Below are 19974 nucleotides of genomic sequence, written 5' to 3'. Positions count from 1 at the left end.
ATGATATCTATGTATTTAGTGTGGTGCCTCCACAGCCTAACCATACTCTGAGTTCACAAATTGTGCTATGTTTGATGTGGTGAGTTGCTGTAGACACCACTAATAGCAGCCATTAGCTGTGGAAACTAATTGAAAATGCGTTCTTGTCCTGGTCCAGGACTCCCCATGATTTATGTGCATCCTCACTAAGGGTATTTAAAGGATGGGCTCATGGAGAAGAAGAAAAGAGATGCAATTAATCAAAAAAGACAATCAGAAACAGGCACTGCTGCTTATGAAAAGAAAATGGGGCCTCCTTATCTAGCTTAACTTAGGAACAAAACATTAATTGAAATGCTGAAACAATTTTTGAAGAATACAGAGAGGACATGTCTTTTACTAGTGTACACATTTTACCTTTTGTGTGCTGCTGCAGTGTAACAACAGAACATCTCTGCAATTCAAGAAACCCTGCCAAAATTTAACTTTATTGTATTTTATTTGTTTGAAAGATGTTTCAAGAAAAATCTTTTTTTAATGAGGATTTCAGTGCTGTGATTAAAGTCTTGTTTCCTTTTTTCCTATTTCATTTGCCTCTTTTTCTCTCTTTTTTAAAAATTTTAAACGAAAAGGAATAATATCCTATCACTGCAAGAGAGACAGACTGAACAGGCACTATATGTGATCTAACAATTAGACCAAATATTCATTCTAAGAATTATCTTCTAATCTAACAGCAGTCAATTAAGCAAACCTGGTTAGCTGAATATGTGGAGCTTTTCTGTACATACTGTGAACCATGGTTCAGAAGCCTTGAATTCAAACTTTGGTCAAACACTTCCAACAAAATATTATTTGCACTCACAAACCAAGTACTAATGATCCTCAGTAATAGTCTGTCATAGATATCCAAAGGTTGGCAGTGGGGAGGTGGATTTTGCCTATGGACAGACAGCCACAGAAACGAGATAATACTGACTCAAACAGCAAGGAAGGAACAGAGAGCAAGTAGAAAGAAGCACCTCCTCACCTAGACCATCATCAAAGCTGAGGATACCAGGAAGGGAAAGCCCAGCCCAGAGTCCTCACTAATGAAATCTTGATGTTTCTCATTGCTGATTTCATACTGTTTTCTGCTGCCATCTTTGTACTGTGTAAAAACACAGCTGTCTTGAAAATACTAAGCACACAACACTGTAAGGGTTTTTTCATATATTTGTTCAGGTTCCTCCCTATAACTATAAGCAGAAAGAATAATGTTGTCAGATACTGTATTCAGATACTCTGGTAGGCAGGGATATTTGAACAGTAATTCCACCTTGGTGGAATGGTTTTCAAAACTAACATAAAATATTTTCTTTGAGGAAAAGAATGAAAAAAATTCCTGGGGAAAAAAAAATCTAATGTCATTCTGCAATTGATTTTGTTAATTTTATTTTGAAGGCAACTGCACTGCAGTTTTTCAGAGTAGTCAAGAATTTTCTATACCCATCTGGGTACAATTCTGAACTAGACCTTGAGATATCCAAATTATGTTCCAGTTGTATATCCACCAATCCATAGACAGAATATATTATTAAAGTGAAAAGAAACAGTTTCTAAAAGAACAATAACTAACTTCTTCAAAGCAGATAGTTTTATAAGTCACAGAAACAATACGGAAGTATGATTGACAAATTTATACTGCCATATTAAGTTCCAGAGAAAATTAATATATTTTTTGTATATAAATAATCACATGAATTTTTTATGTGTTGTAGACCAACCACAAAACCAAATTTTTTTTGTCATTCTAACACAAAAAATTTTAACAAAGAAATCTTATCAGATTAGCATCCTATTTATTTCTGAAAGTGAAAAGCAAGGTTAATGCCTGAGACTGCAGATATTTCTGTTGGCCAGGCTTCTAAGGCAGGTTCGTTAACTTGGGTATAATTTTCCTTAAAGTATACTCAAAACCAATTCATTGTGTGAAACTGAATTTTCATTAAAACCGAGGCTGAGAAGCTGACATTTTTTCATTGTCATAAGAATGGTTGACTACTACAATGGTTTCTGTGGAAAATTATGTTTATGGCATTGAACAGTGGTGTTTATAGAAACAGTCTATTCACCTGACTGTCAGTTCCTCCACCAGCATCCTTTAAAGCTATTAACCTACTTCAATCAAAAAGCACAGGAAAAAATAGTCTCAAAGATAATACACATTCTCCAAAGTGTTGTAAAACGTAGTGCCCAGGTGGAGGAGAGAGAACCCATCAGAAGATGGAGGAAAAGGCAGGAGATGTCAGTGGTCTTTCAGGGATGCTGCAGCCAAACTGGGGAATGGGACCACAACATAGCCACACCATCCATCAGCTTTGGCACTGGTCTGACTAAGTCAAAACATGTGGCTTTCTCCCTGACACCAGAGCAGGGCTGTAATGCAGCCATGAGTATGGTGAGAGTGCGTGAATCTGAATGTTTCTTACAGCACAGTTCTGAGGAAAAGAAAGGGTAACTGTAGAGACTATAGCAGAAAGGGATCTTGAAAAAGCAAGGACATACTCGAAGTACTGTCATAGTGCCTTGTAAGAAATATGGGGGAACAAAGGAGAAAAAGGAGTTTGCCAGGATCACAGGGTCATTGACAGGAACCCTTGGACACTGGGCCTCGTAATGTCTTTGCTCACAAAGTAATTTGCTAGATTTTTACTGAACCTCTCAATAAACAATTTTTTTCTCTCGCCCTCAATCTGAAGTGCTCAGGAAAAGGTTATATTTGAAGTTCACTAATGAGCATCTTTAGTGCTCATTAAGTAGATGTGCTAAAAGCTACTTAAGCTTCTAACATTTGCAAATATAAACATTGAAATGACCATATCAAACCCTGCACTAGGGCACAGAAAATAGCAAACTGATAAAGTGATTTGTTTTGCTTTCCTGGCTAGATTTGCATAAGCAGTTGTTCTAAATTATGCTATGTTCTATCAGTCTTGTTTCTAAAGATGAAGATTTTTTTAAAGTACACATTCAGTGTAATCTAATTCATAGGATCATTTCAAATGAAGAACAATTCATGAATAGAAGTTGATAACTCAAGTTAACTTTAAAACCGCCTTGTACACACTTCAATTAATTCAGATTTAAAAAGTATAGATATAGCTTCATCTGCAGAATACCAGATTAATGGAAGTGCATTAAGTATTTGCAGAGTGGAAGCACAGCACATTGAGGATCATTTTGTCTCTTAGAGGAATGCAAAACAGATCAACGGATGTTGCATTATGTAGTAGATGCCTTTATGTCTGATCTATTCCATTTATTCAGCCTAGGACAGTCTCATAGCAAATGCAGATTCTACCTTAACAAAGCTTCAACTTTTAAAATCTCAAATGGTATTTTTCAGTGGTTAAGGTTGATTCCGAAGACAGAAAATGTATCAGAAAGGCAATTGTATAAGAAAGAAAATATGAAGATCTGCTCTTGGTTTTAAAATTTGGATCACGTGTTTCGTCCAAGTCTAAAAAAAGGACATAATATTGATTTTGAATTCTACAGATTCACGCATTCATGGGCTTTTTACAACTGAGAAAAGAAACGTGGAGCTCTTCCTCAGGCCATCTTCTTTGGTGTTTCTCTTTGTTCTGGACAACTGATAAAATTCAGATTATCTTCTGCAAAGAACAGAAACTACCATATAATAGAAAATGAAGCCCTGGGATCAGCTTTTTCCCAAACGGCTTTTGCTTTGGCTTGAATTTGTTCCGAACTACCATGAAAAGGCATATTTTTAGAGAAATGTTTGAGGAAAGTAAGAAAAACAATGTCTTCGGCTTTCATTTGTTTGTTTGTTTCTGTGTTTTGGGTTTTGGTTTGGGTTTTTTTTTTTTAATTGAGAGTCCAGAATTTTAAAAATTAAAGAAGGGTCAACTTGTAAATTCCTATTTCTATGAGTGAAGGGTTGTTTGGCTGAGAAGCCTTCTGTCTTCCTTCTGGAGTTACCAGCTAGAATAGTTTGATAAAGACAGGTGTTTTCCTACGTGTGCTGGGAATGTCTAACGTTGGCTGGGGATTACTTTTATTTGTTTGTTTTGTTTATTTTTTAATTCTAATTTATTAATTTCTCTCCTTCTTTTGTCTTTTTTTTTTCTTCATTTGCTCTTTTCTGGCCTACCCCAACACACTCTGAAGCAACAGTAGCTCTTTAATAGAACAGAGGTGAGAGGACTTTGAGGGAGCATCCAGTGTATCGACTTGTTCCATCAGAATCAACAATGGCCCGTGCAATATTATTGAAATATGTTCTTAAAGAATTTCAATGACAGAGTTCATGACTTCCATAGCAGTTTTATTCAGATGCTTAACCAATGCACCATCATAAAGTTCTTCTCATTATCTGTACTACCTCCCCTTGACAGAAATTTCAGCTCATTACAGTTTGTCTTATCATCAATAAGCAGTTTATTCCTTTTCCTTTTGCAGCTAATCACACTTTTCTCTCATTTGCTTTCTGCAAGATTAAAGAAGACATCACTGATGCACCTCTTGCATGCCTAAATCATTCATGGCATCCTATTTCAGCACACTCCAACTTTGAACAAAGAAACCAAACATAACTGTTTTTCCTGTTTCTAACTCACATTAATCAGGAGTTGACATCCAAAGAACAACAGTAAGTCACCTCTGTAGATATGACTACTGAGTATAGTTTCTTTCACTGGTTATTTTTGTCACAGTAACTGCAGGGATGCAGCAATATGAAAGCAGGCAAGTGTGATTTTTTAAATTATAAATCACATAGGTGCATCCTGTCTTTTGATTGGATGGATACATGGCATCAGAGAGAGTCAGATTCCCCTCTGGGGACTACAGTAAAGGATAGGTAGAAGGAAGAATTTGGTCGTCCTTTCCCTAAGACTAAACTATGGTTCATAAAACATTTATAGGATGTTGGGCACCTCACTGTTGAGGAAATGCTGGGAGCAGCTGATTAAATAGTCATGAATGAAATCAACTTGTTCCTGTGATGCTCAGACCCACCTCTAATGCACAGCTGAAAATTCAGAAGCTCTACAATAAATACCTGAAATACGGTGACTACTGTAAAAGTAACAGTCAGTTATCTACAACATTACCATCAACTTTGACGCTTTGAAGTTGATAAACTTGAGCAAACTGTGTCCAGAGAAGCTTTCCAGATACCAATCTGTGCAACTTCAGCAAAAAAGTAAAGAGTGGTTTTGGGTTTTTTTTTTACAGACAAGTAATAATGAGGTTAAGACCCTAATTTTTCAAAGTAGTCAAGAATTTTCTATACTCATCCAGGTACAATTCTGAACTAGACCTTGAGATACCCAAGTTTATGGGTTACTGTTGAAAAAAATGTAGCCTATACAGGCAGCTAGCAAAGCATCTGGCTTCTAGTCCTTCATCTTAGTAATAATTCCTCAACCTTTAAATTTCTATAAAAATAAAGCCTGACAAATGTAAAAAGCTACACTTCTTCCTCATATTATCTGAAACATATCTCGTTAGCATTTATGTACTGGGGAACAATTTTTTCAGGGCATTCATCTTGGAATAATCATCACCGCAATAGTTCACCTTTTGACTCCACTTTGCTTATAATGGGAGGAGACCAGCAGGCTAAACTGAAATCTGTAAATTCACACTTAGAGCTCCCATCACTCAAAAGGATCCAGTTCTGCTCATCAGAAGTGCTGGAAGATGGGTGGCTCCTAAGATATTCTGTTTTTATTACTCATCAAGTACTAGTACTCACTATGCCCTACAGCTATAAACACACTGATATTAGGTACCATTGGCATAGGATGTTTTGCCCTGATACTGCTGCTGCCATGTGCCACTGAGAAACCATCTAACGCAACAAAATCCAAGACAGAATAAGGGAATTAAAAGGTTTACTGACTTCATTGCTACTCCACAGTTTTAGGCCATCATGTTCTCAGTTAAATCTGCATCAGGTTGAGAGATTAATTCCTCCATTAACATCGCCTGGTGCTGTACATGCTGTGAGTTGCACAGTGAGCCAGTAGCTCCCATCTCCTCATTTGCATAGTTGCTCCAAGCAGCTCTGCTTACCTCCTTGCTTATTTTACTACAGTAAAGTACACGACAGTTTCATACAGAAGGGGGTTTTATTGTAGTTTTGAAGATATATTTTTCTTTTTTGTCTCCAGCTGGATGACACAAGAACAGAGCAAACATGACATGTAAAACACTACAAAAGCTATTCTCAAGCAACCTACCCAAAAAGTTAATTAGAAAAGATTGTTTTCATTGTCAGTGAAGTTATTTTCTTCAGGTGAACTGATCTGCTTCACCTCAACAATCTTCTGCTACAAAATGAGAAATGTTTTTCAGGCAACTCTGCAAGCCACTTCCTAGTAGAAAGAAAAACAGATTGGTCCACTCTCATCACATTTACACTTAGATAGAAATAGAAGCCATTTATGGACTCCTGTGCCTATGGAAGGACCTATCTACTTATGGAAAGTAAAATTAAGAACAGGTCTCCAGCGGTAGGTCTGGTGAATTTAATGTGATTCTAAACTACTGAGAACAGACTGTGAATTGATGTGCCCTTAACAACCTCCAGTGATGGAGATTCTGTAAATGTATTTGTCAGTTTATGTCAGTACTATATTACATCTGTATATAAAACTTAATTTCTCTCTTATCTAAACTAAACTCCAGTTTCTGTCCATTAAACTCATCTAATTATATTGATTGGAGAAAAGTAATAGGCAAAGATGTTCAGAGAAAAGTAGAAATAAGGTATTTTGCAGACCAGGAAAAGAATGGGAGAAGTAAGGAAAGTGGGAGACATAATGATACATTTTAAAAATAGAAGTTATTGTTAATATTTTAAATATAGCATTTTGCAAATCAACTGTTAATGCATCTTTTGGACACCTTTATGTCTGCGTTTTTAAGTTCTATGTTACTGTAAAGAAGTTATTGTCTCAAAAAGAAAAAAAAATCAGAAAAAAGTGTTTTTTTTTAGTTTAGTAAAATTCTGATGACTGAAGTAGAAATATAATTTGTAACTAGTCTTCTTTCAGTCACAGAATAAAACATCAGTTGTATGCTGATGTAATGGAAAAATCTGCTGGAAAAGAGAACATATTAATACATTCCTACTTACACCTAGAGAGACACATTGCAGCCAGGCAAGAAATCTTCACTTCTGAAATTGAATGCTTTTCCCTTAGGTTTTTTATTCCAGTTCTTTCTACTCCAAATTTGTTTCCTTAATGGTGTTAAATACCTCTCTTATGAACACAAGTAAGTGGTCCTCAATTCAGTGGGAAAAAAGACTCAAGTGATGAAAAATGAATGCTTTAGATGAAGATCTGTTATGCAATGTGATTACACTGGTCTGAATAAATATTTACACTTGTATCTGCTTTTTGCATTGAGTGTGTCAGAAAGAAGTATTTTTCCTATTTCCTTGATTCTGTATTATTAAATTTACAGTCTTTTAGGGAATAATCCAGCCTAATTTAATTGGAATTCGGTGCATATATATGGAATTAATGTCTCTGTTTCTGATCATACTTTGGAGACTCGTTCAGTACAGTAATCTGACATGGCTATCTCCTCTTTCCTCTGGTACCTACCAGAAGTGGCGTGTTAGAGTGTGGGAAAAGCTTCAGAACTCACATGCAGCTTGCACTGTAGCAGCCTGGGCACCTGCACCATCCTGTTGTCTGCCTTGCAATTTAATTTCTTTTTGGACAAGTACTCCCCTTCTTATTGAGGAATAAGATTTAAGAATAAAAGAAGTTAATAAAAGAAATCCTTATCCAGATTCCTATTATTAGTTTGGAGATATGTTACAATAAAAATTGAGACTGATTTTTACAAAAATACATAGGGTATGGCACACAACTTTTGTTTGTTTGTTTATTTTTAACTGATAAAACAACTTTCATAGTTCTTTTTTATTTCTATTTTCAGACTAACACATAAATCTGGTATAAAAAATTTAAGATATCACTGTCTAGATTTTAAATGGAAATTCTGAGTCTTAGGATTCTTCATTATTTGGAAAATGAACATTTTAAAGACTATTGTAAGACCAAGTAGATCTTTGAACTAATGTAACCTTGAAACATAATGCTAAATTTAAAGTTGCATTTGTAAAAGTATTTATCAAATTATTATTCTTCTTCCTATCCAGCCTGATATAAGTATGCATAAAACAATTTCTTTGTAGCAGCCTAACCTGGGCTTTGTTAATTAGCTGCAATTAGAAGCATTTCTCTGCAGATGTTTCTTCTAATATCTTCTCTGTGGCCTGAGCTCTGGTTTAGGAGACCCTGAACAAGTCTATATCCATTTTCAATTTTTAAACAACACCCAACAGATACAGTAATCAAAAGTCCTACTACAGTGATGCTTGTCCTCCAGATAATATTAGCCTTTCAATATGTGGTCACTGCAGCAGTATATCATGCTAATTCCTCACTTAACGACATGCTGATGCCAAGACAACTGTTAGCTACACTTTATTTTGTGTTTCAGAGCCTCTTCTCTCCCCATATTTCACACACTCCTGCTCTGCTTTAACAACAGAGGTAAACTATTACATACAGAGAACCCAATATTTGTTTTCTCACTGAAAGATACAGCTGAATGTTCAACTAGTAAACTTGCATGCATAGCTTCCATGACTGCCTTGGCTACATAATGTATATTTCTGAATCTAGGACTTTTTGAAGTGGTTTATATAAAAAGCAGTAAAAATGAAAGGTATACATTTGTAAAAGAGGGAAGAAAAGAATATTTGAAATTATTCTACTGTGTCGACCTGAAGTCTTTCTATTAATTTAAGAATAATTCCACTATGCTCAATGATAGTTTACCTCTTTTCAACTTCATGCAACTTCATTCACTGTTGTTGAGTAACTTCTGAGTCCATCTGAGAAAAATCAACATGGTTTACTCCTCAAAAGAGAAGCAGAGAGCTCAGAAATCCCTACACACTATATAAAAGAGGTTTAGAAGCAGGTGTTTTGTTTATAATTATGTTTTGCTTCCTGGTCAGTGAAAATGTAAATGATGGACTGGAAGTGATTTGGAGAAAAATCTTTATCTTTGATTAATTCTGGCAAAATAAATCCATAGAAACAATGAAGAAGTTGTAAAAGACAAAATACCGTACGAGCCTCCTAAATGCATATTGTACAAAGGGTGCAGAGATCTGCACGGGTATTCCTCTGTCGTGGAGTGTTTCCAGGAGGATATAGGAATGTGTGACCACACCCTCCAAATGCTGGAGCAGGGTTTGCTCTGCGAGCACTTGGCAGTGGCCGAGCTCAGCACAGTAGCATGACAACAACACATTATGCATGAACTGGAATGGTTTCGCATTTACACTAGGAACTAAGACACTAGTCTTAAACTTTACAACATAAAAAAAAAAAAAATCTGGTTTATAAGTAAAGACAACTTTAAGACTTCATCAGAACCCATAAACAATTTTGCCATCAAAATGATGTATGAACTTCTTTTACTGTGAGAAAGGATTGTTTCTCTTGTCTACAGCTTGGTTTTTTTGCCCTCCTCTTGACTATTACAACTTTCCTTAATAAACTGCAAAAGTGACTTATATGGCTAGCTTTTCTCTTATGTTATTTAACAAATATTTTCACATGAGGAAAAAACAACACCAAAAAAAAAAATCTGTGCAGCATTGTTTTTTGTTGTTGATATTCTTCCACTGCTAAAGAAAGAAGAAAATTTTTCTCTCTAGTACCACTGCTTTGGTAGAAGGAATTGTATTATTCATTGAGATATACTGCCATGTGATGTTTTAGAAGTACCTCAGTAGAGGATATTGAGTTATTTATAAAATCTACAATTTTATATTTAAACAACCTCTGTAAATCAGTCTGTCATAATGTTTGCATTTTCAACTGAAAGATAAAGAAAATAAAAATCCATAGGAAAGCAAAACCATACTTGGCAACCAAAGCAATTTACTAATTGGAAAAAAAGAATCCGCATGGTGCCTTATCAGCAAAAATTCCTCTCTTTGATTCCAACTATTCAAAGTCAAAGGCAAGGTTGAAGATATAGATTCAGGTTGAGTGTACTGGACTCTAAAATTAATTTTAATGCAACAGTCTAAGTATTTGATTAGTCCGCATTATTGTAATTTGTTTCTGGACATTACCACTTGCTAAATGTTTAAATGACTTTGGGCAAACCTTATGAAGTTGTCCTCTGTTTCACAATCTAACTGTGATAAACTGCACTGCTTGGCTAAAGAAAGTTGCTCTGGATGCCAGCTAACTCAGTGTGCTGCTTTACTCACTTGAGGACTGCCAGGGAGAAGTGCTTGAGAAGCTGATTTTTAAGAACCCCTGAGCAGTCTCAGCAACACTGGAGACCTTTGAGCACTTAACTCTTCTGAAAGGCAAGCCCAAGAGACTCAGAATTGAATCTGTACCTCCATATTATGTTTAACCATGTCAGGGCAATTAAAGAGCTCTTTCACAATGTAGCTTATATTGTGTGTGTGTATAACTTCAGCCATTGCCCTTATGCATCCTTACCACATTTAAGTGCACTCGGTTCCATATACCTTTTTTTACACCACTAAAAAGATCTACTAAGAAACATTCTGCACAGTTTTCTTTTCAGACTAATTTCAGATTTCAGCACTGCAAACATTAAGAAATTTCTCACTCTTCTTCTCAATAATGTATAATTGACAATTTATCTCTGTATCAAAATAAGCACCAATTTGACATACAGCAATTTAAAATTTATTTTCTCTGATGCAAGTCTCCACATGATCTATTTTCCCCAGATTCAGCAGTAAAACCAATTATATTTTCATGTGTTCAGGTTTTCAGTAATTTAAAGAATCTGACTAAACATGGATATTGGCTAATTTTTGTCTCTTTTAATAAATTACTTCTTATTTAGGGTACAACCTATTCTTACTATATTCACCAAAAGTGGGGTCAGTATTTTGAGAACAGACATGAATACCCCCTTTTAAGATATACCTCAAGAGCTTTACTTTCACACTAGAAGAACTACAAATCACAAGGTGCTGTTTTCTTACCATAATGAGGAATTATTGCCCAAGCCATTGCAGAAGCGTAAATACCACCAATCATCCAAAACATACAGAGCCAGCTCAGGTGTTCACCTCGTTTCTCCCGAGCAAGCACTTCCGAAAAATAGGCGAAGACTGTTGGCAGTGCTCCACCGATCCTAAAAGTAGATACAGATCATGGATTAAGCAGGAGAGTAACAGCCAGATGAAGTTTGAACAAGCTGCAGTCCTCTAAAAATCAACTAAAAACAGCTTCTCTGGCACAAGTGTTTTTTCTAAAATTGCACCATGTGTTGGAGAACATTAGAGGAAACTTTTGTCAGTTTGGACACAAATTTTGTCAAATATTTCCTTGAAAATTCTATGTACTATTTGTTGCATTCAGTGTTTCAAGGGAATTGTCAGTGTGTCAGTCACTGGAACAGAAACCATTACAAAGTCCTGAATTTCACCATTACAAAATCACGGCAGCCTACTGACAGGTGCCAAAATACATTGCTATTAATGGTAAAATAATAATTTTCCCAAAGAGTAATTGGTATTTAAGTCTTGCCTCCCATTATTTAGGTAATCAGGAAGTAACTAAATGTCAATGTTTTTTTCATACATATTTAAAAGCATTTTCTATTCAGTTGCACTTCATGTCTGGCTAAGCTCATGCTGGTTTTTTACTTAACTTTTTACAAAAAGCCTATGCATTCATATAATATTCATTTTTTCACATGGCAAAATAAGCACTCTCTGAAGGTCAGGTGGACAAAAAAAAAGACACCTTTAACCAGGCCAGGTTGCTCAGAGCCCCATTCAACCTCATCTTCAACACTTCAAGGAATGGGGCATCAACAACTTCTCTGGGAAATGTGTCCCAGCCCCTCACCACCCTCACAGGAAAGAACTTCTTCCTAATATCCAACCTAAACCTACTCTCTGTTCATTTAAAAACATGCTCTTGTAAAAAGTCTCTCTCCATTTTTCTTGTAGTCTCCCTTCAGGTAGTGAAAGTCCAACTAGGTCATCCTGAAGCCTTATCATCTTATCATATACTGCTGGTATTTAGTCTATTTATTTAGTCTTTCAATGAATGTTTCTCATAGTTGAGCCTGCTAGCTCTTACAGGCTCTGCCAATAATGCAGGTTTACACTTCCAGGAATTCTTGCTACATATGAAGCTAACAAGGGCTGTATCCTGTTTCTTCTCATGACTGAAAATACTGAAAGCCTTCCCTTGCAAACTGCCCTGTCACAGGCAACAAGAGACATTGTTCTCAGAGGTTCTCCTGGATATTCCGAGTGAGGGATGGTGGAAGGGACATGGCCAAGGGTGAAATCACAGGTCATTTTTCTGTGACGGGGAAGACCTGCTGTCTCAGTGCTACTATGGATTCAGGGCTCTTCAGTTCCTAAAATATAAATGGATTACAGTTATGATGTCTTACCCTCCAGGCCTCAGACACAGTTTTGATTTGCACTCCCACAATAATGCCCAAATAGACTATTTGTGCACTTAATTAGAGTTCCTTCTCTAATGTTGAAAATTCACTAGTAGAACAAGAAACAATCTTCTTCTTTCCTGCCAAAGCTGGAAAGTGCTAAAGAGTAGTTACAGGTGCTCTATTTCAAGAAGATCTAATTTAATAGGTTGCGTATGGAATCCATTGGGTGGATGCTTCAAGTGGAAAGAACCTACCCTGTCTCAATGACATAAAATGCACAGAGAACCTGATCAAAAGCAGCAAAAAAGGCATCTCTTACCTTTCAGCATGAACCAATGGTACCATGAAGGATGGGAGGTTGATGCTGCTTTAGCAGTTAAGACTGTTCCAGGGGGGTTGACATATATCCTACATCCTAAGGGTTCTCCAAGATTTCAGAAGCATTGTCTGGACTGACCAAATTAATGGAATGACATTTCTACCAAGTAGACCTTTTGGACATGTAAGAGAAATTTTGGAGCCAACAAACTAAAATGTTATTTTGGATATGCAAATAACCAAGAAAAAAAATCAGCTTTGAAAACTCACAATTTTTCTGTTTTAACTGATGTGGTTAAGTTGGCATTTCCAGTGAGTACATCAAGAGGCTAAGAAAAGCTTAAAGTTCAGATACTACATTCATATTGACTGAACAGTGAAAACAATCTGTCTACTGTTTAAATAAGAAATAAAGGATGCACTTCCATCACATAGGCAAGTGCTGCTATTTAGAGTTGAAGGTCTTTGTTTCATAGCAATAGTGTAGTAAAGCATGTTGTTTCCTTCTTTGCACCTTAAACCCTGAGATTAGTTCAGTTGGTTAGAGTACGGTGCTAATAACACCAAGGTTGTATGTTCAGTCCCTGTATGGGCCATTCATTTAAGAGTTGGACTCAATGATCCTTATGGGTCCCTTCCAACTCAGAATATTCTGTGATTCTTTGAGTCTGTGAACAGAAAATTTGCTTCTCAGCTTGTTAAACTCTTCTTCATGTAAATGCAGAATGATACTGCTACAAGCTTTTAGGATACCAGTACCAAGAAAGCTCTTCCTATGTCACAAATCTACTACAAGGACTAAAAAACTGCTATGAAAATCTTAGGGAGGTTAATCAACAGTGAAATGGGAGGAGTGAGGAGGGAGATGGAGAGGAGGCATCCAAATGCAGAAGCCGGTTCTTTTGCTCTTATGCTGGACAATCTCAAGGTTGCAGTTGCCATGTCTCCATTCCCTAAAACCTGCTCCTAAATTCAGATCAGGTGATAGCAGAAAGGTAGAGCAGGAACAGCTACAACTGTAATCACACCAAACAACAATGAGAAAACTCCTTAAAAACTGAATGGACCTAAAGAACTTTCATTTAGGGAGCAAAGAAATTTCTGCCTGACTCTTGCAAAAATTTTAATATGTGCTGGGTACTACAGTCATTTTCCATTATAGAACTAATATGGTATCTGGTATACTAAACATTGCTAGCAGAAGCATAAACTACCTCTCAAAGACTTGGGCAAGGGAGGATAGGAGCATCTCTGAAATCTTCCATCACTGTCTTGTGAGGATCTTTCAGATACTTCATCAGCTATTGCACAATATGAATTAATTTATCAAATGTTCATATTAAAAATATCACCCAATATCACCCAATAACTGCAAGGAAAAACGCACTTTTAATTATAAAAAAAGGAAAAAAAAAATCCATGGAAGGAACAGAATCCGATTTTCAACATTTTTGTACTGTAAGTTTAAAAGCAGACTTCTTCTTTGTTGCCTACCAACATTGTGTGGAATGGATGGTGGCACGCACAGAGGGAATTCTGAATAAAACTGAAAGCAGAATTACTACTAATTTTTTATGTAGGAAGACTTCATCTTCTGTTTTAAGGGAAATGAAAATGCTATTTTCCCACATGACACAGTATCAAGTCTGCTTCTGGCAATGAATTGGTTTGATACAGTGGGCTGTCTGCTGTTAGTGTGTTTATAAATTATATGGCTCATCCTCATTTGTAGAAAATAATTTGATACATCAAACTATATTCCTCTCTTGATATGTCTGCATGTGCAGATGAAAAGCCTGTGAGAACTGTGTTGACTTGAGAAGAATGTTCATTCTAAAAATAGGAAGAAGTTTAACTTTCCTAAATATAAATTTTTCAAGCAAGCTGAAATTTGTACATCTCATCTGCTATTTATTCATGTATGTTATTTCTTCAGTCATCATAGCCAAAGCAGGGGACATAAACTTGTTATCCATAGATCACAGTGGGAGTCCATGCATTACTTCCTAAAGGGTCACAAGAAATGTCTACAAGGTGCAAACATATTGTGAATACGTGCATTTTTTACACCTCCACAGATAAATCGTGTGGAATCTGAACATTTTTTAAAAAGATTAAAAAAACCCACTAATGTAAACCTCAGGGTTGATGATCATGAGTGATTAAGTGTCTCCAGAATAACAGATTCTGTAGCCCAATAGCAGCAAGAGGCAAAACTTTGTCGAGGTTGGCTCAAGATCATAAAATAAACTCTCTCACTATAAGGGTCAGTCTCTGCACCTAGAACATCAGGATGCATGCCTTCAGCCTTGCTTTTTCTGTAACTATATGAGAATATATAGAAGAACAACACCTAATAAAGAGCAAGAACCTTTTGCTCCTGCATATATTGCTCCATATGTGAGAGAATAGCATAAATTTCAGTCAAAAAAATTACAAATGTCAGCTACAACATTTTCCACTTATTTTTCATCTTACATGATAAACCCCATCAGAAGTAGGCAGGGCAAGAGAGAATGCATAATTATATATTTATGTACACTTTCAGTTCACGCTTGTTCTGGAAAATTATGGGGAAGGAGAAACCAAAAGGAGATTTAAGTGATGCAAGTTAGGACGGTAGGATTCAGTGAAACAAACAATCAGCTAAGATACATTTGCATTTTCTTTGTCACAAATAAAGATGATAAATGTCTGCTAATCTACCTTCAGAGCTATGATTTGTCACAACAGACTTTGGCAACTGCACAGTGTGACAGCTGTAATGAAAACATGTCCGTGAGGCATTTAGGAACCTCTGGCTTCAGATAGAAGCTTTTTTTTATTTGCAGATTCACTAGCCAAAGGGGCTTGACATGCAAAAGCATACAAGGACTAGAGATAATTAGAAAAAAACCCCAAACCTGTACAGAATGCTAAGTGCACAAGGTAGGATGGTGCTTTTCTGAAATACCTTGTCTTCTCTTTCAAAGCTGGACAATTTCCAGACTAAAAATAAAGATTGTGTCTGTGTGAGATTGCATTTGCAACTTGTCACCTTGTTATTTGCAATTTGTTAAAAAGTGATAGACCTCAAGACACAGACTCAGAGATTTGGAAACAACCTATCACCCCTTGTCCTTCCATTCAATTGCATCTACTCTTCTCTCTTCCTATTAACAGTTCAATACCCCCCTACCAGAAGTCTCACTGTTTTCCTTTCAGAACTGCCAAAGTATCAGACTGGCAAAGTATCTAAGGGTGAGCAGCCAGACTGACAAGTTCTCCTGGAGAACTGCTGGATAAAACCCAAGAAAACTGCAGCACACTATAGACTAAGCTTTGCTGATCATTCTATCCATGTTTAAATACAAGTGTTTCCTTGGACTATGCATGCTAAAGAAGTTGCCTTGCAGGTACATAAGGGGCCTGTATGCTATTAATAGCAAGAGAGTCCTTGTAAAAAAGATTCATGTGATTATTTACTGAACTCTACCGTACTGTCAGTTCTGATAAAAGCTGAACTGATGAGTAAATAATTCTTTCCCTAAATTTGCCCCACACTATTAAGAAAAATCAAGTCTAATATGATGTCAAATTCAAGCATACTGCAAAGAATAATTGCAAACAATTTGCTAGATATGTCAGATAAATTACTTCCACATCTGTCAGTATTGGTAATCACAAAATCATTGTTTATTAATGCATTCTTTTGCAGATTTTCTTCTTCTGTTTCATTCATCTTTTCAAGTTTTTACTTAAAAAACAGATACCATGGTTGGTGTCTGTTATAGACCACCTAGGCCAACCAGGAAGAAAAAGTGGATGAAATAGTCTATAAGCAGCTGGGAGAAGTCTCACAATCACTAGCTGTTGTTCTTGCAGGGGACTTCAACTTATCAGATGTCTGCTGGAAAAGCATCGTAGCAAAGAGAAACAGTTCAGGAGACAGCTGGAATGTGTGAAAGACAATATCCTGACACAGCTGGTCAAGATGCCATCAAGGAGTTGCCAGATGCCACTGGACTTGTTGTTTGAACAGAGAAGGGTGGTGTGATAGGATGGTTGGAGGCTGTCTGGGGCACAGTGATCAGAAAATGACAGTTTTTGATTCTCAGAGAAGTAAGGAGAGGTGTCAAGGAGAATTGGTACCCTGGACTTCTGGAGGGCTGACTGACGTCTTTAGGAGAACTGGTTGAGAGAGTCACTTGGGAGGCAGTCTTGATGGGCAAATGAGTCCAAGAACACTGGACATTCTTAAAGAAAAAAAACCTAATGGTGCAGGAGCAAGCTGTTCCCATGTGCTGAAAATTGAGCTAGCAGGAAAGAAGACCAGCCTGGCTGAACAGAGAGAGTCATACTCAAGAAAAAATCCAGGAGTTTATAACCTTCGAAAAAACAGGCAGGCCATTCAGAAGGACTACAAGAATGTCATAAGTTTATGTAGGGAGAAAATCAGAAAGGCCAAAGCTCAATAGAAACTAATTTACCTACTGGTGTAAAAGGCAAAAAAAAAAAAGTTTCTATAAATATGTTAACAACAAAGACAGGCCAAGGAGAACATCCAGCCTTTATTACATGAGGGGACATAAATAGTCAGACCAGTTGTTTTCAGGTAGCCAGCCTCCTGATCTGTAAGACAAAGAGAAGGAAGAGAACAAAGCCCTCATAATCCAAGGAGAAATGGTCAGTGACCCACTACACCACTTAGACATTCTCAAGTTTATGGGGCTGGATAGGATCCATCCAAGGGTCCTGAGGGAGGTGAAAGTGCTCACCGAGCCACTTTCCATCATTTGTTGTCAGTTCTGACTAATTGGGGAGGTCCCAGTCAACTGGAGGTTGTGAAAAATGGCACCCATTTAAAAGAAGGGCCTGGAGGAGAATCTGGGAAACTACAGGCCTGAACTCAGTGCAGGGGAAGGTCACGGAGCAGATCATCCTGAGTGCCATCACACAGCATATATAGGACAACCAGGGGATCAGGCCCAGCCCACTCAGTCTGTTTGCAGATGACACAAAGCTGGGCAAGAATGGGAACATGCTGGAGTCTAAGAAGGTTCTGCAGAGGGATCTGGACAGGCTGAGTTGATGGGCTGAGACCAACAGTATAAGTTTCAACAAGACCAAGTGCTGGGTCCTGCCCTTGGGTCACAACAACCCCAGGCAGTACCACAGGCTGGTAGAAGAGTGGCTGGAAAGCTGCCCAGCAGAAAAGGACACCCCCACAGGTGCTGGTCAAAAGCAGCTGAACAGAAGCCACAGTGTGACCAGGTGGCAAAGAAGACCCAGGTGGCATCCGGGCTTGTATCAGAAATAGTGTGACCAGCAGGACCAGGATAGTGATTGTCTCTCTGTACTCAGCACTGGTGATACTGCACCTTAAGTGCTGTGTCTGGTCTTGGGCCTCTCACTACAAGATGGACATTGAGGTGGTGAAATGTGTCCAGAGAAGGCAATGAAGTTGGCAAAGCATCTGGAGCACAATTACTATGAGGAGTGGCTGAAGGAGCTGGGGGTGTCTAGGCTGGAAAAAAGAAGGCTTAGGGCAGGACCTTATTACTCCCTACAGTCACCTGAACAGAGGTTGTGGGCAGGTGGTGATCAGTGTCTCCTTTTCCAAGTAACAGTAGGACAGATGAAACAGCTTTAATTTTTGCCAGGGTAGTTTTGATTGTATAGTAGGAAAAATTTGTTCACAGAAACATTTGCAAAACATTGAAACAAGCTGACCAGGGAAGTGTGGAGTCTCCATCTCTGGAGGGATTTAAAAGATGTGTAGGTGAGGGGCTTAGGAACATGGTTTAATGGTAGACTTGGCAGTGTTGGGTTGATAGTTGGCCTCAGTGATTTTAAAGGTCCTTTCCAAACTAAATGATTCTATGACTCTATTACATTTCTTTTGATTTTTTTCTGTCATGTCGTCTCTCTATATTATTTATATATTTCCCTTGTCTAGCCTTTCTCTCCCTTTTGTATGATCTTCCTTTCCTCATAAGAACACTGTCCTGTTCTCTCAAAAGCAAGGGGAAGACCATTTCTCACCTGGCTATCCAAGGTTTAGATTAGTCAACTTTTAGCCACATCTGAAGCTGCAAGGGTGGAATCTAAGCTATTTGGAAAGCTCAGACCTTGCCAGCTGCTTCCTTGGCTTCATTGAGAAGCATATATCCCTTTTGGCATAGGCTATTAGCTTTGAAGCCAAACACCAGCAGAGCTATTCATTAGCTTGCAGTGTAAAAACACTGATAGCCCTGAGTGGGAGACAGCTGGATGCTGGAGAGAAATTAAAGGCAGAAAGATTATGACCTTTTCAGGGTGAGAGGACACAAGATGCTTCATGAAAAAGAAGTGGAACGAGTGGGTATGAAGTGGTAAAAGATAAAAACAACATGATACAAAGTACTGATGACATACAATTATAAAGGCAGGCTGTTGGTCTAGATCTGAAGTTCCTGAAGGCAACTGCTTGTGTAGACCAACCATTTTGTCCTGTGTCCACATTGTCTATATCTCTCTTGGAACATTTTTACAGTTGTTATGTATATAGACTTCTTGCACATCCTTCCTTGTCATGGCCTCTAAGAGTTTCTTGCCATTACATATAATATACGAAACTGGTGGTAAAGGGCAATGTGTGTGGACTTGCACAGACAATCACCTCAAAATTGTAAATTACAAGAAACTACATCCATTATTGCTAACTTTTGATTCCCACAGAAGTGTGAATAATTTGAGAAAATACCTGAATTACGGTTTTAGTGCTACTACAGTGACACAAGGACTCTGTGGTAGATTCCAATTATGTGGAAGGAGTACTGCAGGAAGATTTAGAGGTATTGTCTGAGGAAGGATGAAGAAAGCTGTCTGAAGGTCAGTCTGGAAATTCTGGCAAATTGAAAGAAATCTCTGTAGTGTGAAGGAGCAAGAATCAGGATGGGAGCGGTTTCAGGAGCAGAAAAGGATATACAGCAATTGAAAGGACTTTATTATACGGACTCCGGGAATAATGTGTGGTTTAAAAATAGGACATATTTATTTAGCATTTTTTTCTTTGTTCATGAAAAATAGTAAGTTTCTTCCAGGAGCAAACGTATGAGGTTGTTCTGAAAAATTTCTAAACTCTGGTTCATCTCAGGATATTTATTTCAGCTAGCTTTTTGCTGCATGGAAACTTTGATTACT

The 19974-nt window shown here is 37.4% G+C and overlaps 1 protein-coding gene across 1 annotated transcript in view; it reads right to left on the bottom strand.

Moving 5' to 3' along the window:
- The window catches only part of SV2C (synaptic vesicle glycoprotein 2C), a 78410-nt gene that overhangs the window by 32988 nt on the left and 25448 nt on the right, over window positions 1–19974 (bottom strand). The window contains exon 3 of the mRNA XM_018070487.2: window positions 11066–11217. Within this exon, the coding sequence (XP_017925976.1) occupies window positions 11066–11217 (152 nt within the window). The remainder of the gene's footprint in view (window positions 1–11065; window positions 11218–19974) is intronic.

The sequence above is a fragment of the Manacus vitellinus genome, unplaced genomic scaffold (genome assembly GCF_001715985.3).
Source record: "Manacus vitellinus isolate BGI_N305 unplaced genomic scaffold, ASM171598v3 scaffold_18_pilon, whole genome shotgun sequence".
NCBI lineage: Eukaryota > Metazoa > Chordata > Aves > Passeriformes > Pipridae > Manacus > Manacus vitellinus.
The sequence above is the reverse complement of the archived record's forward strand: the minus strand, read 5'-3'. Positions and strand labels throughout refer to the sequence as shown.